The following is a 24,917-nucleotide window of genomic DNA, read 5'->3' as shown; positions in this document are numbered from 1 at the left end:
CCACAGCTGGGCTGCTGCCACACGCTTCAGCATTCTTTTGCCTTGTATGGCCAAATCCTTGGGGGTGGGTGGGAACAATTTAGTTAAACTCCATTCTCCATTGGCTGCCTTTGCCATATGACCCAGCTCCTTCCAGCCAGGGAGATTAAAACAGCTAGTTAATTTCTTCTATTTGCAGGAGTCAGAAACGCCTTTGGGATCTCTGGGTTTTAACTGGTTCTGACACAGGTAAGGGCTTATTCCATTGATTCACTTTCCAGGTGGTGTGGTTTCCGGGGGCAGCCAAAGTGTGTCACAGATGAAATCAGAGGGTGTGGGAAGATTCCCAGAAAACTGATCACTTACATTTTTCAGTCTCAAGTTATAAGCTCCCCGCAGTTTTCAGTTAGTGGACCAAGAGCAGAGCTCCGTAGCATCAGAAACTCTCAGGGAAAGAAGTGCAAACCAGTCAAGAATACCCTGGCTGCTGAAATAGATTCTGATCTCCTGTAATGGGTTGTGTGAGTACTTCTCCTCCACCACAGGAAGGGGGTTTCTGGCAGAGGGTTACTGGTGCTTTTAGCATTTCATTATAGAAAAGGAAAGAAAGTTGGAGTCAGATAAGAAGGCTGCCGGCTGTGCTGTCAGGAGTTACATGGGAGGAAATTCGTTTGTGCCTTGGCTAATTGTTTATCAGTCTAGGGAGCTAAATGTGCATGGAAGGAAATGAAATAAACCAATGTCTGAGTTCCTATGCAGCTGGCATGGCCTGGGACGTGCTCCACACCCCAGAACTGAGCCATCATCAGGGGATGGGAGCTTGAGGAGTGCATACACTTTGCTGGTTGTCTTCTCACCATGCCAGTTGCCAGTAGAGAGATTTGCATTCCAGGCTGTCCTGTCTGAGACTGCCTAGATCCACGTTCCAGCTGCTTAACCTCTCACCTTTCCTCAGGCAAGACGCTGGAGCAGGGCGTGTTCTTGGGGGCAGGTGTATGGTGTGGTGATGCGCTGCTGTGGGGTGTTCACCTACCAACACTGCTTCTGGCAGCAAAGAAGCTGGGCAGGCGTGCCAAGGGAGCGAGACCAGCCGGGTGAACCCACCCAGCCTTGTCACTGCTGGGATGTGACAGAGGGGAGACAGTGGCAGTAACAGGCAGCAGAGTCCTCCAGACAGTCCCAGTGTGTGAGTGAAGGCTGCACAGCCGGGCTCCGTGGCCATAGCAGGGAAGAGAAGAGCAGTAGATCACTGACAGGCTGTGCTCTCCCGTGGGGTTTCCTAGTGACCATGGAGCCCTTAGTTAGTCAAGGGAGCTTCTCCCAGGAAGTGTTAATCTAGCTGTCAACTGAGCTGTCCAAGGGGGCCTGGATGGGCGGTGTCTGGAGCACACGGCAATGCACTTAACTGAACTGGGCCTTTCCGCCTGCTTGGAGCTCACTGTTGGGGCTTGCCTCTGCGTTTCTGGGGCGAGATTCGTTTTGGTCTGGAATGCAGTTTTCTCCCATGGCCCCTTGCATCCGGCACAAGACAAGACAAACATGCACGTTGCCTTCTCTTGGGCAAGCCCAAAGTCCCCTCAGCGATGTGCTCGGTGATCTATTGTGCCACCTGAAGCAATACATTTTTTTCAGGAAGAAAACCTTCATTTACCTCTCTCTTGTTCCCTCAGCCCCAATACCTGGTCTACACATGAAACTTAGGTCGACCTAGCGACATTGCTCAAGGCTCTGAAAAACTTTGCTTGCTGGTTAGGTCGACCTAACCTCCTGTGTAGACACAGTTAGGTCAATGGAAGGATTTTTCCATCAATTCACTGAGCTGTCACCTCTCGAGGGAGTAGATTTACTGCAACCCCTTTCCATCTCCATAGCAAGCGCCTAGGAGCTCTTGTAGTGTCCACAGCCCTGGGTAACTTTTGTCCTGTTCAGACAGTGCCCAGCAGAACCTGAGATCTGGCTGGCTTCCTAGTCCCAGATGAGTCCTCCAGTGAGCCTCTTGCTGGGTGTCTGCATGCGGGAGTGTTGGAAGGGTGTTAAAATAGTGCCGGGAAGGCTCTTAAACGGGTAACCCTCGGCGCAAGAGGTGGCAGGGGCAGCATTCTCCGGTGCGTGGTGCCCTGGAGGACCGTCACTGGTTACCACAGATTGCTGTGTTTCCCGGGGCATTTACATTCTTTACCCGTCACTCTTGGCGTGCAGTGTGGCCAGTGGGCAGAGTTAAACACCTCACTATGGTGCTCAATTTGTGCCAGAGCTTGGCACTTCAGAGCCCAGCCCCTCTGGGCTTGCAATAGCAGTGATGGAAGTAAAAGAGTTGCTTGCACCCCAGCGTCTCTTTCATTACAAATGAAGCACTGACCCACATCATGGTCCTCTGCCATGTGCCGGGGCCAGGTTCCCCTCGTGGCCGTGGCCCAGAATTCCTTCTCGTAAGGAACAAAAATCCAGTTCAGGGTCTTCTGCATGGCCAAGAGAAGGGCACCAAAGGCCCCTCCCTTCAACAGGTAAAACCCACAGGTGGAAGGCAATTTCCGGTTGCTGGGAGCAGAGTGGCCACTAGCCCCCAGCCACCCATTGCTCCCACCGGCTGCACTCAGACCTTCGCTAGGTGGCCACAGGAATATGGCTCCGGTTCTTGGCTCCCAACGGTCTTGCCCAGGGTTGGCGCCATGGAGGCACAGAAAAGACAGGGTCCTTTCCCTCCATATTTAGAAAGAATTAGCCTTAGCCAGATGCCGTCTACACAGCTGATACTGCGCAGGGGCGGAGGGGAGCTGCTCGTTATGGAGCCAACCCAGGAAAAGCCCAGCTGGAGTCTGCATGTGACATCCCACTCAAGGATAACAGACAGCAAGGGGCACCGCTGGGCTTCCATTCTCCAAGGATCCCCAAGCGAGGGAGCTGGCTGTGTTACCCTGGGATGAGTCCCTGATGGTTTCTGCCCTGCGACGCTCCCTGCATCAGGGACGATCATGCCCTCTGAACACAGTGGCTACGTCTACACTGGCCCCTTTTCCGGAAGGGGCATGTTAATTTCAGAGATCGTAATAGGGAAATCCGCGGGGGATATTTAAATCCCCCGCGGCATTTAAATAAAAATGTCCGCCGCTTTTTTCCGGCTTGTAGAAAAGCCTGAAAAGAGCGTCTACACTGGCCCCGATCCTCCGGAAAAAGCGCCCTTTTCCGGAGGATCTTATTCCTACTTTGAAGATCCTCCGGAAAAGGGCGCTTTTTCCGGAGGATCGGGGCCAGTGTAGACGCTCTTTTCCGGCTTTTCTAAAAGCCGGAAAAAAGCGGCGGACATTTTTATTTAAATGCCGCGGGGGATATTTAAATCCCCCACGGACTTCCCTATTACGATCTCTGAAATTAACATGCCCCTTCCGGAAAGGGGGCCAATGTAGAAGAGCCCAGTGTGAGTGTGGATCCTTCACACTCGGGAAAGCTTTGACAAGCGTATTATTGTATCAGCAACCCCCTTAATCTGCCCTGAGTCTCTTTCCCCAAGAGGTGCTGGCAGCCTGCACACGGATTAGCAACCTTTGTAGACTCATAGACTCTTAGACTTTAAGGTCAGAAGGGACCATTATGATCATCTAGTCTAACCCCCTTCACAGTGCAGGCCACAGAATCTCACCCACCCCTCCTAGAATAATCCTCTCACCTATATCTCAGATATTGAAGCCTTCAAATACTTTGAAGGTCCCAAGATGCAGAAAATCCTCCAGCTGTGATCTGTGCCCCATGCTACAGAAGAAGGTGAAAAACCTCCAGGGTCTCTGCCAATCTACCCTGGAGGAAAATTCCTTCCCGACCCCAAATATGGTGATCAGCTAAACCCTGATCATGTGGGCAAGACTCACCAGCCAGACACCCAGAAAGTTCTCTACAGTAACTCCTATCATCCCTCCATTGACCTATTTCCCACTGATAATGAATGGTCAATTAGTTACCAAGATCATGTTATCTCATCAAACCATCCCCTTCATAAACCCATCTAGTTTAATCTTGAAACCAGATAGATCTTTTGCCCCCACTACTTCCCTTGGAAGGCCGTTCCAGAACCTCACTCCTCTAATGGTTAGAAACCTTCGTCTAATCTCATGTCTAAACTTCCTACTAGCCAGCTTATACCCCTTTACATCATCAGTGCGGCCTTCACAGGAGTAATTCCTCTCCCATCGCTGGGCGGGAGGCTGCCACGGCCCCGTTTTACTGCGCCCCAGGGAGGGGACGTGCCCTGACCTGGGCTACACAGCGAGTGAGGATTAGCACTTGGGGGTCCAGCTGCTTGGTCCTGTACTCCTCCCACGGTGCCATGTAGCCCGCTTTGAATGAACGCCACCAGTGCAGCGCCAGGGTAGCAGTGGCTGGCTAAGCACTGCGGGTACAGACAACCCTGTGGTCTAGAGCTACGCTGAGCCGTTAAGACGACTTGGTGTTAAAACCACCAGTGGCACCCACTGGGCCACCTACCTGGGGCTTTCGATGCTGCCCACGCTGCTGGAGCTGAGCCAGGGCTGGCAGTAGTGGGAAAACTTAAAAAACAGCAAATAGTCCTGCAGCACCTTAAAGACTAACCAAACATGTCGATGGTACCATGAGTGTTCGTGGGTACAACCCACCTCAGGTGTCATCTGAAGAAGTGGGTTGCGCCCACGAAAGCTCATGAACCCATCGACATGTTTCGTTAGTCTCTAAGGATATGTCTAGACTATCTGGCTCCGTCGATGGAGCCATGTAGATGAGGTTTCTAGACATAGGGAAAAGAAGCAGCGATGTAAAGAATCGCCGCTTCATTTACATCAAAATGGCTGCCACGCTGTGCCGATCAGCTGTTTGGCGGCACAGCGCGGGAGTCTGGTAGTCTCACTTGGCTCCCCTCTGAAGTAGTGGAAAAGGATGGCAACGTTTCTCCAGTGGAGACAAGGCTTGAGGGAGTCCAGTCCAGCCCCGACTGCCTTTCCTTCTCCTCTTATCAGGGCAGAGGACAGGAAGCAGCTTAATTACTGTTGGTGACTTTCTTCTTCTCCCCCTCCTGTCTTTGTGGATTTGTCTGAGCCCAAAACCTCCAGCTGAGATCCCAGGGGACCCCTACACCTGACTGCAAATCTCCAACTGCTTTCATGACAGGGGGTGGCAGCTATGGAGCTACAATATACCCAGAGGAGGGGACAACAGGCCACATCAGAGTCTATTGACAGGCCTCTTGAAACAATGGCTCTCAGAGGTGTGAACTCCCCATTCAGTTCAATGACAGGCTAACACTGAAGCTCACTTATTCACTTTACCTCTAAAAGGCGGAGATTGTTCACCATTTAACTGCAGATCCCCACTCAGCTAAAGGGCTTGGCAACTCAGGTCAGCCCTCTCCCTCCTATTGTAGAGTGCTTGGTGCCTGTTTCCCCTCCCTCCTTTCTGTTTCATTATACAGCCCTGCAAGCTCTTTGGGGCCTGGTGTTTGTGCAGCACCTCAGATCATGGGGCCTCCATCTTGGCTGAGGGCTCCTGCCTCGCGCAACTAGCCATTAACCACCACAGCAGTGTAATACAGACTCATGAAGCTGTTCCAGCCCTTGCTCACGAGACCCCACTCTTAACGACCATTGCCAGCAGTGGGCTCAGCTTTCCGGGGGGCCCGGATGACAGCATCCCCTTGACGGTGACGGGTAGATGCTTTGAAGTGCAGCTGAGGTAAACTACTTGCTCTTCCACGGCTCAGCGACTCATTTATAGGGCGGGTCTGTTTCCAAAACCCTCCAGGAATTCCATGAACATGGCGTGGCGGAGACTTCGGCTGTTGCTTTAAATTGCTCAAAAGTTGTGAGCAAGCCAAGCCCGGCCCCGGTCCTGAGCATTCAGCCAGGGAACGTGTTGGTCAAAGGGCCCAGAGCAGCAGGGCTCTGCGCCATCAAAAGCACATCAAAAGCTCTGCGTCTAGCAGGGAAACCCGAGCCAGGCTGCTTGACCCACGGGGGCGGGGTAGCTATCTGGACATGGTTAACTCACAAGGTTAGGGAGCAACCAGGGTGCATTTTCCTTGCCTTCGACTCCCTTTTGCAGCGTTCTTTGGAAGCCTTGTTCAGGCCTGGTCCAATGCCCGTCCTAGGCAGTGTCGTCACGGGGCTTCGGATTTGTGCATCTCAGCTGAACTCCCCCCTTGGCAGACTGGAGTCTCTGCAGCCACCGGGACCCCCGGTTGCTGGGATAGGGCCCCAGCATGTGTGGAGCACCCTCCGAGGCACGCGGGTCGCCACTGGCTCTGCCACGACAAGCCTGACAATCTCCCGGGGGCATGAGGCGCGGGGGCAGCAAGCAGGAGGGAGCGGGATAGTGCACATCTCCGTGCCGGGGGTGGCAGGTTTGTACAGTTTGTGGAGGTGCCCAGAGTGGGGCCACGTCCTGCCTCCCACCCCGCATCTGAGGTGCTGGAAGGGAGCCTGGGAGTGGGAGGGTTGCAGTCTCTGGGATGGAGTTTGCTGGGCGTGGGATCTGAGCTGGGGCAGGACATGGGGGTGCAGGCAGGGGGAGGCATTTTGGATGCTGTGCGGGAGGGGGGAGGACTCAGGGATGGAGTTTGGGGGCAGCTTCTGGGCTGGGGCAGGGGATTGGATGCATGAGGGGTACAGATTTGGGGAGGCAGGTAGGGTGCAGGAAGGGGGAGGGAGGGAGCTGGGGTGCAGGCTCTAGACTGGCTCGGGGGTGAGGGAGTGGCACTTACCTGGAGTAACTCCTTGTAGTGGCGTCTAAGCGAGGGCGAGGGGCAGGGGATCTCCATGCATCACTGTCTGGAGGCACCTCCCCCACGCCTCCCTTTGCCCGCAGTGGGGCCCTGGGCAGGGACAACTCCCCCCATCTGGGACCCCAGATTTGGAAGTGGTGTGGAGCGGGTGGGCAGGAAGCTGCTTTAGCTCCGCTGTGCTGCCAGGGTGGTGGCCTAGAGCCCTTTTAAATCACCTGGGCTGTGTCTACATTGGCACCCTTTTCCGGAAAAGGGATGCTAATGAGACCAGTCGGAATTGCAAATGCCGCGGGGGATATTTAAATCCCCCGCGGCATTTGCATGAACATGGCTGCCGCTTTTTTCCGGTGCGGGGTTTTGCCGGAGAAAAGCGCCAGTCTAAACGGGATCTTGCGGAAAATAAACCCTTTTATGGAATAAGGGATGTTCCGGAAAAGGGTTTATTTTCCGCAAGATCCCGTCTAGACTGGCGCTTTTCTCCGGCAAAACCCCGAGCCGGAAAAAAGCGGCAGCCATGTTCATGCAAATGCTGCGGGGGATATTTAAATCCCCCGCGGCATTTGCAATTCCGACTGGTCTCATTAGCATCCCTTTTCCAGAAAACGGTGCCAATGTAGACACAGCCCTGGGGGCGGCAGGTGCCGGGAGAGACCTGGCCCCGAACTTTGGTAGAGCCAGGACACCACAGGCCCATACAACTCGCCCCCCTGGCTTGGTTCTTAGGTGATGGTCTCTCCTTAAGTGACTGTTTTTTAGCGTCTTCTTGTGGGCTCGGGGAAGGAGCCAGTGTTCTAGGAGGAATCTGAGTGGCCCAAGAGGGCAGCTTGGAAGACATGGTCCTGGGACTGCCCTATCCATTTTGGGCTGGGCCTGGTGCTAACAGCCAGTCACAGCCAAGGCGTTTGCCATGCAAGGCAGCCCTATTCCGACGCCTTTCCCTCCGCTGCTCAGCCCCTGCTCACCCACCTAGTCCCTTGAGCGCACTGCATTGCACAGAACTCAGCCCTGATTAGACACCCAATCCCAAGGCAACCAGCGAGGAGGGTGGGGCAAGGAGCGAAGACAGGTTACCCCAGTTTGTCAGCCCAGCTCAGTAGCTCAGTGGCTGCAGGGCCACAGGATGGTCCATAAATCATAGAATCATAGAATACTAGGACTGGAAGGGACCTCGAGAGGTCGAGTCCAGCCCCCGGCCCTCATAGAATCATAGAGCTGGAATTCTGCTGAGCTGCTTCTAGCTTGCCCCTCTGGAGCCCTTCCCCCAAAGTTGCTTGGCATTGTGGGTGAATACACCAGGGGGTGACTATACTAGGGTGCACCCCTTGCACAGCCAGGGTCCCAGCAAGAGGGCAAAGAGCTTCTCTCTGGGAAGTCACCGTTATGTGCTCCACGCCTTCCCCCTGCACTTGGCCTTCGTGCCTTGAGAAGCCCCCACATACCAGCAGGCTCAGGGCAGCCCCCAGGCCAGAGATGAGCCGGCATCTCTCCGAGGGAAGCTGTGTCCCGGGATTGGGTCACAAACACGTCACGTCATTCCTCAGAAAGGGGCTAACTCGCAGCACCATTCCCTGGTCGGAACCACTCCCCGGGCTGCCCAGACACCACGGTCGCCGGTGGCATTTCCTCATCCGCCAAAGCCCAGGGCTGGGGACTGGGGCAGGAAGGCAGCACATATGGTAGGAGGCTGGCTGAGCGGACCGGGGCTCAGGGAAGCAGCAGGAGGCTGCTGGGCCCCCTACCACCCTGCCCAGTGTGATACGTGGGTGCTCCTTAGCCATGTCGGACGGCACCACGGTGCAGGCATGTAACAGTGGTAACCTGTGCTTGGGGCTCGCAGGCCTGCTCTGCCCCACATCCCCCAGCTCCCGTGCAAAGAGGCTGCTCCCGAAGGATGCTGGGGAGAGACGAGGGCCCAGCAGCAGGGTGGCAGTGCCCGATGACAAGGCAGTTCAGAGCCATGCAGCCTGTTTGCCCTCGCACCACCTGCCAGCGCAGCCCGGCTGGGAAAGGGAAGAGGAGCAGGAGGGGAAAATACACCACAGAGGAGCAGGAAGAAAACAGAAGGAAAGGACAAAAACCAGGAGCGAGGGACTGGACAGTGGCAGCTGTACCACAGGGTGGCAGGAAAGGCGAGAGACGAGTACCCATGTGCCAGTCCATCACGTGGGGCCAGCCTCCCCTGCCTTAGGGGCATCCTGTCTCCCTTTAGCTGCAGGCTTTGAGGAGAACGCAGCCCTAGGGGGTCTGGCTATGCCAGAGACCACCTCAGGTTGGTGAACAGCCGTATCCCGGGTGCAGCGCGCTGACCGCCTTTCCCAGAGCATCTCACACGAGGTGGCCGGAGCAGCCGGGGTGTTTTTTCCTGGCAGGGAGCACTGAATGGCATCATGGCATTGTGCTGCCTAATGCAACATGACATGGTGCCTTAACTGCCTTGCGTCCCACTCCCTGCCAAGGGGCACGAACCAATCATACCAATACTCTGCACGCCCTGCCCGGAGCTCAAAGCACTTTGCAAACAGGGATGAATTCAGCTGCAGCCTCTGCTCAGCGGGTGTGTGCTCCCAACCCCGCTTTACAGATGGGGAAACTGAGGCAGGAAGCAGTGACGTGTCTTGCCCAAGGTCATGATGTGGAAGGCTGTGAGCAGCACCCAGATTTCCTGATGTGTTTTTAACCAGTAGGCCATGCTGAACTTGATCAGCCAGCAGGCCTGCGCCCCAGCTCCATGCCCGCGGAGGGAGGAGGCCCCCCAGTTCTCATCCTGTCTCTCCAAGTGGTTGTTGAGTTATGCCAGGCACGTTGCTTGGAAATGTGGGGCTCAATGTCTGCGTTAATCCTGAGTGCCCCACTTGAGACACCTGCCGGGAAGTGACCTGGCTTTCCGAGGGGCTGCGCTCTGCCGCCACTGGCAGGCGTGAGGTCACAGCACCTCTGAAAATCAGGCCCTCGACATCTCCGTTTGGGCACCTAAAATGAGTGGCTGCTTGGAATATGGGACTGTGCCTTGGTTTGCCCATCTGCAAAATGGGGTGAAATGCACCTGATACAAAACATGGGGAGCTGAGAAATGATCCCGACCTACTTCTCCAGGGGAGCTGGGAGGACTCACCTGTGTGAAGCAGCATATAATGCCCCACATTATTACAACTAACTGGCTGGTAACATTGCTGGACTATTGTCTCCTGCCCTGGAGGGGGCAGAGGAAGCAGTTATGACCCATCAGGGACACCAGCCTGTGGCAAACATAAGAGTGGCTAGAGCCCTATGCGGATACAACATTTGTATCTGCAAAAATGAGCCGTGGAGATCTGTGGCTTGGCAGGGCTCTGACCGTCCCGTGGCTCTTACCCGCAAGGAGGGAGAGGCGTGTCGCAGCCTTGAACTCCTCCAGCTGCTCCCGGGCTTCTGCTGGGGGTGGCCCCCTTGCTGTGCTCGGCAGCTGGGCTTGGAACTTGCTATCACTGTGGGCCTAGTGCTCGCTCCTGCTGAGCAGGCCTAGCAACTGCACCGAGGCCTTGTCTCCACCCTGGCGGAGGTGAATTAGTTTAACAATCAAGTCAGTTACTCTGGTGCCAGGCCCCACGTGGGTGCCTGCGTGCTGGCTTAACGGTGGCTCCAGGCAGTGGTGCTGAAGTCAGTACGGAAGAGCCTTGTGCTGAGCTGCTACACGACACTCTCAAATTAGCACCAAACCCTTCTCAGGCGAACGGCGCCATTTGGAAGCCTGCCCGCAACCACGCCGTGGCAAGCTTGTGTGGAGACGAGACCTTAGAAACCCCCACGTGAAGTAGAGCTGGGGAGGGTTGGGGGCCGTGGGGCTGGACGGGAGATGGGGGGGGGCCCGGAGGAAGGGGGATGGGAAGCAGAGCTGGCGGGGGGGGGGAGGGCCCGGGGGCCGCGGGGCTAGTCGGAAGGAAGGGGGGATGGAAAGCAGAGCTGGGGGGAGCTGCGGGATTGGCTTGGAGGAATGGGAGGGCTGGGAGGAAGGGGGGCCGGGAAGCAGAGCTGGGGAGGGTCGGGGGCCGCGGGGCTGGACAGGAGATAGGGGGGGCCTGGAGGAAGGGGGATGGGAAGCAGAGCTGGTGAGGCGGGGTGCAGACACTGACAGCAGCCGGAGTGCAAGGGGCCGCGCCCCCAGCAGGCACTCCCTCAAGTTGCTAGTAGAAGCCGGGCGGGGGGAGTGGCTGGGTGTCCCAGCCCCCGCCTCCCCCCCGGCTTTTGCACATGACCACAGGCTCCTAGCACCAATCGCGCTCTGCCTCCCAGTCCCTCCCCCGCCCCCACCAGGCTTCCGTCCGGCGCCCAGCCGGGAATTCAGAAAATAACGGACATTGCACACGGCTGGTATTTTCTGAATTTTCTACCAGATAGAGGGCACAAATACTGGACTGTCCGGTAGAAAACCGGACACCTGGCAACCCTAGCCCGGTGGCAGGTGGATTGGGGCAGCAAGGGAATGGAGCATGCCAGGAGAAGGGAGAGCTGGGGGGAACCCAGGTGTCAGGTGGGAGCTACAGAGGCAGAGCTGCTTAGGATTTTGTTACCAAACATTTTTTATTTGGAAAATGCCAATTGGTGAAAATCAAAACGTTCCACAGAACCATTTGGGTTTGAAGGCTCCTTTGTCAGGCAGGTGTCTTGGGCCCAGGTGGCAGGTCTGGCCAGGGAAAGCCCCCCCCCCCCCGTGCTAGCCAGTGGGGTGGCGATTGGAGTACTCCGCTGAGGGATGGCCAGGAGAGCCGGGTTTCACTCCTTGGCTTGTGCTTACTTGTGCTCTTTCCCGAAGCAATTCCAAGGTCCCGCTCTTGCTTCCCAGCACTATGAAAGTACGTTTCAAAGCCACGACTTTCTGCCCTACATTAATGTGTATTTTCTGGTCACCCCTCTAGTGCCAGGGAGGAGGAGTAGGGAGCAGGAAGGAAGAGTGGGAGGACCTGGTGATAGCGAAGAGGGATGTAAATATCCATTACAAACAGTTAACTGGTTAAACAATACAATTGTAATTATTTAACTGGTTAACCGCGCAGCTGGGGTCCAGCCAGCCTGTCGCAGGCTGGGGGGATTGGGGAGGCTCCTCCAGACAGCTGGAGTCCTGTCACAGGCTGCTCCAGCTGGCTAGGGTCCTGTCACACTGTGGGTGGGGAACTGCTCTGGTTGCCTGGGAGTTGTTCCCCGCACCCAGCCCTTTGGTGAACCGGTTACTGGGTAAACATGCTGGTAGGTTAATACTTACCGGGAAGCAGTTAACCTTTTACATTTGAATAGCAAATTGGGCCAGAGTCTCCCCTGCCTGTCGCAGGTGCCAGGATGGAAGGGAGACAAGGTGGGTGAGATAGCACTTTATATTGGAGCAACTTCTCTTGGGGAGAGCGAGGCGCTTTGGAGCACCCAGCCCTGGGGAAGGTGCTGGCTTACAGAAAATTGAAGGTGGGACAGAGCCATCAATCCAGAGCCTCTGTTCAGTCCGTGGTTTAGGTGTTGGCACAGTAACAAGTGGAAGCCCGTTTGAAGGAGCTGTGCAGGTCCGGAGGAGGACAGCTGCTAGCTCAGAGACAGAGCGGAGGCCCTTGACAAGTGTTTGCCAGATGACAGGGTGTTGGTGTGTTTTATGTGAGTTCATTGGGCAGTGACTGAAACTCGCACTCCAGATACAAGGGCCACTACCGGCCACTGTGGGGCGCAAACGCACCCTGACCGGGATTCCTGCCCCACTCACAGCTCTCCGTGGCAGTAAGGAACAGAGCCCTGGGGAGGCAGGTGTCCCCTGTCCTGTCCTCTGCGCACCAGCCTGGCTCACTGCCTCAGCTGGCAGGTGGAGCGTGAAGCCATGTGGGACTCAATCAAGGATGCCATCTGCCCACCTTGACTGGCTGAGGCCTCAGGCCCTAGGTGGCCAGATTGGACCATGCAGGTGGGGAGTCCATCCGGGAGCAAGGTGCATGTATCAGCGGAGCACACTAAGCAGGGGATGCTGGCAGTTGGGGCGCAGAGGGGCTGGAGGACCCATGCGGGCTCTCAATGCTGGGGGGGAGCCCTGAGCCTCAGGGTTCAGACCCAGGCCAACTGGGGGCCTTAGGCTCCGTGCCCCTGTGTCAGAGAGTCAGGTGGCCAGTGCAGGACCGATGACCAGGCAGACATGGGGCAGCGGCAGCGGCAGCAACAAAGGGGGTAACCCCCTGGCAATGGGCAGCCAGGGCCGTTGCCAGGAGACCTGGTGGGGCTTGGACGGGGGGCCAGGCCCGCCACAACAGCACAGCCCCATGGCAAATGCTGGGGAGGTCCTGGCAGGAAGGCGCTCAGGAGCTGGGGGAAGCAGGGCTGCCCTCTGAGTCCCGTGGCCCCCCAGGGACATGGACGGGGCAGCGGGGGCGAGCTGAGAACCCTGGCAGAGCCCATCAAGGCAAGAGTGGCTGCAGCTGGCTGTTGTGCAGGGGGCTGGGGGTCTCATTAGGGCCCCTGAATGTAACTCCAAGCCCCCCTCCCCGGATCCCCTCAGCCCTTGGCTCTGCTGGGACCCCTGCGCTACGCGGATGAGCCCGCGCGGCAAGCCTGGCGCCTGGCTACACAAAGCGCAGGGGGAGGGGAGAGGAATGCTAGGAATGTGCGAGGAGCAGATAACCAGCTTCCTGCTTGCTCCCAGCAGGCTTGGGGACCGCGGCCCAGAGCCCGGCCTGGGTTGAGCGCCTTTCTTTGTGGGCTTCCAGCCCACGACAAGACAGTGCCCTGGGGCTGGGTGATGGAGCGGCTGGAGGGGAGGGGGGAGTCTACCCTCTCCAGGCAAGGATCCTAACCGTGGGGACACCCTGCCTGACCTGGGGGCTGCCCTTGGCTTGGGGGACCAGGCATCTGTGCAGCATGCCACCTACTGGACCCTCTTCGACCACGGAGCCCCCTTTCCCCGGGGTCCTGAGAGACGCGGCTTTATTGCTCAGGGCTCTTCTAGCTAAGAGTGGGCCACATTTTGCATTCAGGCACACGCGCAGGGTGGGGGGGACATACCAGCGGCAACAGGAGCCCAGTCTGGCAAGCTCCCTGGAGGGGCGAGGGGGACTCGTCGCACAAGACACTGATGTAACACCACACGCCCGCTAGCAAGCACCTGTAGCTGGGTGGGGCGGCCTGGTGGCGCTGCTGGGGCCAGTCTGAGACTGGCAGGTACTGCCAGAGCCCTGGGGCCCCCCACAAGGAGCGGCTGCAAGGGCAGACCTAGGTCAAGAAGGCTGCCAGCTTGGTTCCTGGAGTATTTTTCTCTTCTCACCTTCTAAAGGTGCTCGGATCAGCAGGGGGCATGGGTGGGTCAGAGTAAGACCTGAGTCTGGAAAAGGTCTAGGACAGGGGTGGGCAAAAGGCCTCCACAGGCTGAATCCAGTCCGCCAAGCGGTTGATCCAGCCCCTGCACACCCTGTCGCTCCCCCACCCCCAGGCCCATCGGGGCACAGGGAAGCACGCAAAGTTTCCTCTCCTGCCGGGGATGTGCAGTGCTTAGAGTCAACCGTCAGGGCAGGGAGCAAGGGACTTTGCACGGTCCCCTGCCCACAGACCCTGATTGGCCTGGGGGCGGAGGAGGTGCGTGCAGTCTCCTTCCGCTAGCAGAGGCTCTGGTGCCTAGAAGGAACTGCCAGCTGTTCTGAACAGCTGGCGATTTTCTCTGGGGGGTCAAGGCAAAGACTTCAGTGCTCCCCCACCCCCAGGCCAATTAGGGTCTGTGGGCAGGGAAGCACGGAAGTGTCCTGGCGCCGCCCCTTCTGCTTGGGGCCCCGCCCCTTTCGGGGTGGCCCAGGGCCACTTTAAAAATTTCTGAAGTGGCCCCCCCCAGCTAAAATTATTGCCCACCCCGGCTGGTCTAGGAAAAGGCTAGGGTACATACAGAGAGGGGAGCACTGAACAGCTCGGCCTGCACCTCAGCAGCTGTAAGCGCTAGAGGTGGGAGTGTTAATTTGGTCGCTGGTGCTCTAACCATTAATCCTGCAAGCTCAGACGACCCTGGAGCCAAGCCAACAGCAGTGCTCCCACCATGGCTAGGCCTGGTGCTGGTGCTACCCGAGAGGAACCTCACATCAGGCGGTGGCAGTTCTGTTCACACGGAGGAAAAACCCTTGAACACTCCGTCAGAAGGTGGCACCGGGGTGTGACTTCATTTCCTGGAACTCAGAACCCTAAGGTGCAAGACCCAAACAGAACGGGACAAAGCGGGCTGCTCCGTATGGCAGGGGACCCCACGCATCCTGCTTTGCTGCAGGCTGACTCTGCAGAATGTACCAGGAAACCCAGAGCATCACAATACCCCTTCCATCACAATAACTAACCTGCCCCACTACATGTAAGAGCAGAGTCTCCTTCCAGACCATGCCCCCCTGGAACCAGAGAAAACAGCCTCACTCCGCCCCAGAGCTATAAGGAGATGCATGGTGGGGAAGGGGAGCTCTGTATCACAGCACAAATGGGCATGATTGGCTGAAATACACATGGAACTGTTTTACCTGCTGGGGTCAGTACTGGAATTCAGGGCCTTCCTCAAGGAGGGAAGAAAATCCAGGTGTTTGCTCTTGGCTCCGTGCACCAGTTGCAGCAAAGCTGAATTCAGAGGGTGCAGTCACCCCTAGCATCCCCTGCAATCATCACCCCTTTGCAATGACTGCAGAATAATTTACCAGCTAATTAATTAAATCAGACCCTCTCCTGTCTGGAGAAAGTTAGGGAAATGCGATTATCCCCATTTTGCCAATGGGGAAGGGCAGTTAAACAACTGATCTGGCTGCATGGGCAGGACCAGAACTCACAGAGCTTCACCCCCAGCTCTGCATTCACTCAGATGCAGGGTGCCTCTCCATTCCTGTCAATTCTGTCTCCTTCTGTGGTTGCTCAGTCTCCTTTCTGCTTCCCCTGTCTTGCTCAGGAGGAAAAGCCCCAGCTGCCAAGATGTCCAGCAAGAGAGCCAAGGCCAAAACCACCAAGAAGCGCCCCCAGCGCGCCACTTCCAATGTCTTTGCCATGTTTGACCAGTCGCAAATCCAGGAGTTCAAGGAGGCTTTCAACATGATTGACCAGAACCGCGATGGCTTCATCGACAAGGAGGACCTGCATGACATGCTGGCATCCTTAGGTAACAAGTGCCAGTCCAGCAGGGTGCCTGCAGTGGTCAGCTAGGAGGCTAACGGAGCTGGGCTCTGGGAACAGGGAGCAACCCTTCCCTCCTAATTAACCCTCAGGGCAACGGGCAGCAGAGCAGAATACAGGCTGGGGGCTTAACTATTCCAGGAACTTTTTGCACTGGGAAAGCAAACTTGACACAGCTGCACCAGTGCAAACCCCTCGTGTTGGTGAGCTAACCTAGTGAAAAAAGTGACTTGCCACTGTGGGAGTCACTTTTGCAATGTGTCGGCATTGGGAATCTGCACTAGCACAGCTGTGCTGTGCAAAATGCCCCTCTACAGATGTAACACTGTCCCTTGGCTGGTGTGTCACTAAGAATCACACCCAGGAGCTGTAGTAATAGAGATGTAGTCGTGTTAGTCTGGTCTTGCTGAAACAAAAGACAGGACTATGCAGAACTTTAAAGACTAACAAGATGGTTTATTAGGTGATGAGCTTTAGTGGGCCAGACCCACTTCCTCAGATCAACTTGTGGAAGAATTTGAGCTCTGAATCTGAAAGTGCAAACCTTGAACTAAAGGGGCAGACTCAAGCCGCTACACCTGCACTAGCCACTGGGGTGACAGCTACAGTGTTAGTTATGGGTTATGCAGGCAGACCCTTTTGTTCTGCTACTTCTCTTCCTTCGCCACCACACTCTTCAGGGATAGATGTACAAATTAGGGTAGGAACAGGAAAAAATGCCAGCCCAGTTCCTGCCACAGTCCCACCTCGGCAAGGAAATGGGCTGAGTTCTGGATTTTAACCACCCGTTCAATAGTGTTAACGCGGATGATCTCTCTCTTCCTCTTCTGCCAGTTGGGCTAGACAGCGGGTGCATCTAGATGGCAGAGTTTTTCCAGGATGCCAGAGGTATACCGGAAAAGCTGTGCCACGTCCAAGGAACGTGTCTGCTTTTCTGAAAATTTTTTTGGAAAAGCAGATGCGTTTTGCGGCATCCCTGTAAACCTCACTCTATGAGGAAGAAGGGATGTTCCGAAAGAGGCTTTTTTCCCAACAATTGGCCCGGTGTAGACTGGCCAAATGTCGGAAAAGCCTCTTTTGGAAGAAAAGCGGGAAAAGAGATGCAGATTGCGGTTCGCAATTTGCGTATCTTTTTTCTATAGAAGTTTGCAGTGTAGACACAGCCAGGATGTCACACAAAACTCTGCTCCCTCCCTCACCACGGCCACCTGGGGTTCTATGGACCAGTGACCTGACTTTTTACAACACAGTCTGAGCCACAGTGGCTGTAAAGACTGTGATTGTGCTTGGTTTACTCTAGGATCTGTCCTTTGTTTGCTCCCTGGCTGTGGATCATTGGTGACTGGGGCCAGTTCTGGGGGGTACGCAGTCAGCTCCTGAAGCAGGGGGGGGGGGATGGAGGGAACACAACTCAGGAGGTGCGGCAGTTCAGAACACTTCCTGAGGCAGCCTGCAGGGGCCCCTCTCCAGTGCAGTCTGGGCTGCGAATCACCTGCCTTCCCTTGCTAAAACTCTCAGGCTGAATGCCGGGGCCGGGAGAGGCGGGGAGGCAGGGGTTGAGTATCCCTGGAGCACAGCAGAGCCTCCCAGCACAGGGGTGTGCTTTGGGTTCCCCATCTCTGCCCCAAAGAGGTGTGTGTAAATGCAGCCCCTGTCCATACTAATACTTTATGGATCTGGACTCCCTTTGTTGCTAGCACAGGTCAAACTGCAGGGCAGGCAGGGCTCTGGGTTAGTAACAGAGATGCAGCCGTGTTAGTCTGGTCTTGCTGAAACAAAAGACAGGACTATGCAGCACTTTATTCTTGTTAGTCTTTAAAGTGCTGCATAGTCCTGTCCTTTGTTTCAGGGCTCTGGGTTATCAGAGAGAAGCCAGGTAGGGTTAAGCAGCGGTGGATATAGGACAGGGCGAGCGGGGCGGCTGCCCCAGGCCCCGTGCTTCAATAGGCCCCACGCACGTGCTACTACCTGTCGGCTGTGGCCGTGGCGCATGTGCGCAGTTGTGCTACCCCGGGCCCCGCGTTTCAATAGGCCCCGCACCCTGGGCCCCGCAAAACTCTCATCTGCCCCTGGGGTTAAGTACACGGACCCTGGCTGTGCAACAGAGCCAGGCCCTGGAACTCGCGGCCCACGCTGCAGGCGAGGGAGTGCAGAAAGGCTGCGCATTATTGTACATTAACACTGCAGCTGAGACGCCTCCAGCTTGGGCCCCACTGTGGTAGATGCCGCGCAGACCTCCCTTCCTGTCCCACTCCGGCTGGGTCTCAGCCTTGAATCTCTTCCCCTTCCATTGTACTAGAAGGCCGACACACCCCTCCCAAATATGTGCTGAACCAGTCAGCCACCCCCATGGCCCACCCCCATGGCCCAGCCATTCAAATCAATCCAGCAGGGATGGGGAGAGCGGGAAGCGGGAGGGGGGAATAACTGGAGATTGCTCCTTAAAGTGCCAGGGGTGAAGTAGTTCATGCTGATACTTCTCAGTTAGACATTCCCGCACACACAACACCTCTTCCATGTGCAAGGCGCAGCCCCCCCCCCTCTCAGCTGTTTGCCTGTGGCACTTGAAAAGCACACTGGCGTGAGCATGGCAGACACAGGTGTGCAGCGCCACATACACACATGTATCAACCAACACAGTCCAGCCATAAAGCCTAGTGCGCAGGCTGTTGCAGTGGGATGAGGCTGTTTTATAACAATAGAATTGCACCACACGAAGGATAACTATAATTAAAGTGACAAAACTTAATGCAGACAAGGGTCTTTGGAAGAACTACCCATCCCCCGCATTGCTTGCATTCAAAAGAAATGCCAAGACCCACAAGGAAGGCCAAATTACCCTCAGAAATCACCATGGGGTTATTTCCAGAGAGCTGGGTGGCAAGACCTGGGTTTCTATTCCCAGCTCTGCCAACACGTTGCTGTGTGACCTTGGACGAGTCATGCCCTTCTGTGCCTCAGTTTCTCCATCTAAAAAAAGGACAATGATTCCCCTGCCTCCTCAGTGAGGTGACCTGTGACCAGGGGTGAAGGTCCGCGGAAGCACTAAGTGTTATTGCTGCTGGTGTCTTGTTGCGCAGACCGACAGGTGCTGCTGGCTGCCTTGTTCTTATTACCGCCCCACCGCCCCCACCCTGTGCCAGCACTAGAGCTTGCAGCCATTTTCTAGGGAGCAGCAACCTGAGCTGGAGAGGAAGGAGGCTTCGGGGCTGTCTCCTTGGAGATGCAAATGCAAGCCAAGCGCAGGCTCCCCTCCAAGCATTCCAAGCAAAGTTCTCTCTTCCTAGCTGCAGGCCAGGTAGGTTTCAACTTCCTCTCTCCTCTTCCCTTCCTGCCGCCCTGGAGCTCTGTCAATTATTGACCTGGCTACCAAACCTGTTCGGAAGCCCTAGTGCAGCCAGGCGCAAAGCTCCCCCAGACCGTCCCCACCTCACTGCACGCACAAGCCAGGGCACGAGGGGCTGAGCGTGGCGCCTGTCTTTGGAAGAGAGCTGTGGGCAGGCTGGCAGTTGCTGGGGGAAGGGGGTGGATGCGGAGTTGAAAGAGGGGGCTTGGGGGAAGAACAGCTGCTCAGACAGGGTCGCCCCCTCTCTGGGCGGCAGCCAGGGGCACATCGGCATTCCCTCCGCTCTGCTAGTTAATTGAACTTCCTTGGCGACACGGGCCAGGAGTTTTGCCTCTCCACAAGGCGAACGGCAGCGCTCCAGCTGCAGGCTCCGCAGCCTCACGGGCCGTTTCCTCCAGTGGGCCGGCAGGAGCCTGAGAGTCACCGCAGGGACACGCAGGCTGGCCTGATTGTGGCAAGTGGGTGCCACGGGCCGTCACCAGGAGCGCCTGGAGCAGTGAAAATAAATATTCACAACTAAGCACGACTTTGCATTGTGCGCCTGGCTGCAGCGCTCCTCGGGGAGGGCAGACGAGCCAGTGAATCCCTAGGGGCCTCCGGCTCAGATCAGCAAGGGGATTGGGCAGCGAGGTGCCTAAATCCCTTTCAACACGTGGGCCACTGACATCCAGTGAGGCCCAGGCTTCTGAGTGCCTCCGTCTCCCTGGGAGACAGGGACTGGGGGCTTTTGCCGACGTTACCTGCTGCCGTTATCGTACAGGCAGGACAAATGGGAGTTAGGACGGAAGGATGGTGAAGACTCAGATTGGGGATCCTCCTGAGGGCCAACTGGGGCACTGCGTAAGGTCCCAGATTATCTCCCTGCACAGAAAGATCCAGCTCGCTCCCGGTCCCTTCTCCCCAGACCAATGAACGGCCGGGCGCCGGGCCTCGTTTCTGCCTCTGACAATTGAGTTCGGTGTCTTGGGCTTGTCTAATCCAGAAAGGCCCCCAGGAGTCAGGATTCTTGGGTTCTATTCTGGGCTCTCTCATTGACTTGGTGGGTGACCATGGGCCAGTTGTGCCAGTTCTGTGCCTCAGTTTCCCCACATGTAAACAGGAGAACAACTATCCCCATGCAGCATGAGGCTTGAGTCATATTTCGAGCACTCAGAGTCCCCTGGCTGGGCAGCCCCAGAGCGCAGAGGCTCACCCTGTGCTGGTTCCATATGGCAGGGAAGAACCCCACCGACGAGTACCTGGAGGGCATGATGAGCGAGGCACCAGGTCCCATCAACTTCACCATGTTCCTCACCATGTTCGGAGAGAAGCTGAATGGCACCGACCCAGAAGACGTTATCCGCAATGCCTTCGCCTGCTTCGACGAGGACGCCACAGGTACGGCAGGCGGGGCCCGGCTGGCGGGGCCCGGCTGGCGGGGCCATCAGCCCATGCCAGCCAGGGATTCTGGGCTGGTCTGGTCTGGGCCAGCCAGTGGAACGAGCAACAGTGCTCTCCCAGGTTGGGGGTGGGGAGCTATCCAGGGCGGCTGCCTTGAACCCAGGGCTGAAGGTCCAGAAGAGAGAACGGCTCCTTTGTACCATTGAGTTTCTGGGCCTCAGCCAGGCATCTGGGATCTCAGAGCAGGTTTGGGGTCCATCCAGTGCCCAGCCCCACAGAGGAGCCTTTCACCCTAGTTCAAAAGCCTGGCAAGTTCACAAAGTGGCGTTCAGCACCCCTGCCTTTGCTTGGTGTGTCTGTAGAGCAAAGACATGACGGTGCCTTTGCTTGCAGCCGCTGGGGGGTGCGTGCTGATAGACTGGGCTCCTTCTGGGTAGGGATGTAAAATGTCAATTATTTGGCTAATCGAATAGTCAATGCAATTTGCATCGATTAGTCGATAAGGCGCCTCTGCCTTCAAAATGTAGTAAGAGCCCCAGGACTGTTGCTATGCTTCAAAGGCAAAAGCGCCGTGGGGAGCACAGGGCAAGTGAGGGACTCCAGCAGTCCCCCACTGGCCCTGTGCTCCCTACGGCGTTTCAAAGTGGCAGTGACGCATGGCGCCCAGCTGACTCCAGGCTCCATGCAGCGCTGCCGCTTTGAAATGCTGCAGGGAGCCCAGGGTCATTGGGGGAGTCCCCAGCTGACCCCGGGCTCCATGCAGCGCTGCCACTTTGAAACATCCCCTCTGCTCCCATTCCACCCCCCCCCCCACACACACACACACTTTGCTGTCTTTTTCTGATAGAGGCAGCAAGGGCAGGGAAGCGACCAGTCATTCACATCCCTGCTTCTGGGACCCTCCTATTCCCCTTTCATGGCTCACCCTGGCAGTGTGACCCCCCTGTGCGGCCACTCGCTTTCACACTGAGCTGATCGGGGCAGAGGGCACTAAGGGGTCTGATCTAACCCTCAGCCACCTGTTTGCAACAGGTCTTATTCCATTGGGGTGCCATGGGTAACACCTGCAGCCCGGTGTCTTGGACCCCAGTAACCGCCACACCACGTAGCTAGAGCTGACCGGGTCCATGTGGAAGTGCAATTGCATCTTGGATTCCTAGAAACGCCCTGTTCCACTTTGCGAGTCGTCCTGGCCAGGCCTTGCAAAGGGCCGGCTCAGAACTCCGCTGCATTTGCTCGGGTGCTCCAAGGCCCTGCATTGACTCCACCTCCTTCATCTTGCCTCCTCCCGGCCGTGCATCCTCCCTTTCAGGTTTCATCCATGAAGACCACCTGCGGGAGCTGCTCACCACCATGGGGGACAGGTTCACGGACGAGGAGGTGGACGAGATGTACCGAGAGGCCCCCATCGATAAGAAGGGCAACTTCAACTACGTGGAGTTCACCCGCATCCTGAAGCACGGTGCCAAAGACAAGGATGACTAGAGCAGAGAGGCGCCCACCCCACCTTGTGTACACCTGCTGTGCCCCTCCCCCCGAGCACCCGTGCTGCCTCTGGGCCAGAGTCCCAGCAGGCCGATCCCTTGGGAAATGCCTGAAAGCACAAGCCATGGGGCCTTGCCCCTGCTCTGCCCTAGGGACGCGCTGGCCCACTCACCAATGCCCCTCCCAGGAGAAGATGCTCCCGTCCCTCAGCCCTTCGAGCACATCAGCCATTCCTAGACTCGTTCCCATGGTTGGCTGCCGGCCAGTCCAGGTGGCTCCCGTCCCCCCACAGATCTGGCCTCCCGAATTCGAGCGCTGCGTGGGAGCAGTGACCGGAGGGGAGGGGATAGTTACCATGGCGCCGCCCGCCAAGTGCTGGAGAATCTGGCAATGTGCCACGGCCGGCCAGAGTGGCAGCACCTGAGGGCCCTGCGGAGATTTCTGCTTAGCCCCTGGCTGCAGAATCTCTTCCCAGCCAGACCACCCCAGGCCTCTCCCTCTGGTTGAGAGCATGCTCATGCTGGAGTCTGATCCACTGGGAGTCCCTCCTCGCTGCGGCCCTGCCTGCCTGCTCCACCCCGCTCTGCACTCCTGACTTGCACTTAGCACCTTTCACCTGAGCCTAGCAGAGCACAGGCACCCGGGTGTGTTTCCCCACGACCCGGCTGTCTGGCACAGACCCTGCAGGGCTGCCAGTGAGCTACGAGGGGGCGGGGTCTCTCTGCAGAGTGGGGGGGGGATGGAGTATTCATGGGATGGCTTTGCCATGTACAAATCTTGTAGGACGCGTTCTTGTGCTGTCAAACCAGTCTGCTGGGGACTCATATTTGTGCTTCTAATTAGTCCCTCTCCAGGAAGAACAATACATCCTGCCCTGCATTTTGCCTTGATGGCAATGTTTACCCACAATCCCCAGCGGTTATCCTGCCATTTCAGGGCTGACATTCCCCAGTGTTGCGGTCTCTAAGACAGGAGCCCTCCGTGACGTTAAGCCAGTCACAGCTGCTGCCATCAATATGGGCCTGTCCCCCACTGGAATGAATGAATGGAGGCTCCCGACGTGCACACTACGCTTGGGCTGAGAGAGAGCAGAACACGGGATCTGCCAGAATGGATAGGAGCCTTGGTCTCGCCACGTCCGGGTCCTGCCTCCCATCTCGGTACCTACCCAAGGCTTGAGAGGCAGGTAGGAGCTCCCTGAGACACACCTCGCCAGCTGTGCAGTGCTGGGTACCTAGAGTAGAAAACCTCTTGCATTCCGGGAGACAGCCATTTCCCACCCTTACACACAGGCTTTGATCACTCTCTCTCCTTACACTGCCCCACTGTGTATTATCCAGTGTGATTCCCAGAGTATATGACATAAGATGCAGGGAATCATCAACTCATATAGACCCTCTCCATTCATTTCCCAGCAGTTATTATCCGGCACAGGTTGAATATCTCTAGTCTGGCACCCTTGGAGTCTGACTAGTGCCGAACCAGAGAATTTTCCGGGCCATGGGAGGTCAGTATTGTCTAGCAGCATTCCCAACGCTTCCCCTGCTTGCTGGGCTGTTAGAGGACATGAAGGGGTAAATCAGAGCTAAATAACAGCACAGAACACAGAGAGCCAGGGCTGGGGGCTGTAAACAAACTTTATGGGACCATGGGAAGCTTGGCCACACCCCTGATAAGTAGACATCCAGCTAACTGAAATCATGCCGAACCACGGATGTTGCTGGACCAGAGTGCCAGGCTAGAGAGGTTCACCCTGTACAAAGAAGAGTGACAAGGAAAGGAATATACAACTGCTCCCTCTTTTTTGTTTTTTGTTTTGTTTTCTATTTGATTATGTTTTTGTGGCTTTAGAATCGGTGATGTAAGGGATTCAGAAAATTGAAATTATCTATAAAGTACAAAGGCTATAATACAAATGAGTGCTGATCCCTTATTTACCGGGTCTTCTTGTGTTACTGCGCATGGTGATTTCTGCCTTTGTCCTAAGCCAGTGTTTCTCAAACAGTGGTTACGAATACCCGTATGGGTACTTGAGAGGAGTCTGGGGGTACACCAACACAACTGAAATTTGGAGAAAATGGAATTTTTGTTTTAAGTTTTATAGCACTTTATTATTTTTGTTCTTTTTACACTAAAAACTGTCATCACTTCACCTCCCCTGCCTGGCTACGATTAAGTTGTTTAAACAAATGTGTTGCAATGGTAGAAAAAACATTTTATGTCTGAAAACTGTAGGTACTGGAGGTACTTTTTTTTTTAAAGGGGTACTTTTCCTAAAACGATACGCTGGCCTAAGCATCAGAGGGGGAGCCGTGTTAGTCTGAATCTGCAAAAGCGGCGAGGAGTCCTGTGGCACCTTATAGACTAACTGAAGTGTTGGAGCATAAGCTTTCGTGGGCAAAGACCCACTTCGTCAGATCTGACGAAGTGGGTCTTTGCCCACGAAAGCTTCTGCTCCTACACTTCAGTTAGTCTATAAGGTGCCACAGGACTCCTCGCCGCTTGTCCTAAGCAGTCATCTGTTACATCAGGAGGTGGGAAGGGCCCTCTGCTGGACTCTCCACTTCATCCTCCCAATGATGGGCCCAGATGTGCAGCCTCCAGTCTCTACCGGAGAGATGGGTCTGCCGGTGGGTGTCCAACACCAACTTCCCCTCCCCTCGTGGCACCACGTTCTCTGGCAGAGTTGCTTCTATATGCTAGCTGGGAAGGTCTGAGCATTCACCCCACATTTTTGCTCCTGCAACCTAGCTTCATGGTCTGCCCTTGCCAGCTGAGGAAGCCGGTCACTCCTTTTACAGCACATTAAGATGAGAGGCAGTTTGAAAACATGAGGAGCTGATTTGAAAATCTGCCAGTTTGTCC

At 56.1% G+C, this 24,917-nt stretch overlaps 1 protein-coding gene across 1 annotated transcript; it reads left to right on the top strand.

The window, feature by feature from the left end:
• The first annotated feature begins 82 nt into the window (after positions 1-82).
• On the top strand, positions 83-23,971 carry MYL9 (myosin light chain 9). The gene is made up of 4 exons (XM_006126676.4): positions 83-228; positions 15,621-15,827; positions 20,403-20,564; positions 21,880-23,971. Exons 2-4 carry the CDS (start codon positions 15,644-15,646, stop codon positions 22,050-22,052), a joined length of 519 nt encoding a protein of 172 aa, XP_006126738.1. The 5' UTR covers positions 83-228; positions 15,621-15,643; the 3' UTR covers positions 22,053-23,971.
• Positions 23,972-24,917: the final 946 nt, after the last annotated feature.

The sequence above is a fragment of the Pelodiscus sinensis genome, chromosome 18 (genome assembly GCF_049634645.1).
Source record: "Pelodiscus sinensis isolate JC-2024 chromosome 18, ASM4963464v1, whole genome shotgun sequence".
NCBI classification, from domain to species: domain Eukaryota; kingdom Metazoa; phylum Chordata; order Testudines; family Trionychidae; genus Pelodiscus; species Pelodiscus sinensis.
Note: the sequence above shows the minus strand (reverse complement) of the source record. Positions and strands in the feature narration are given on the sequence as shown.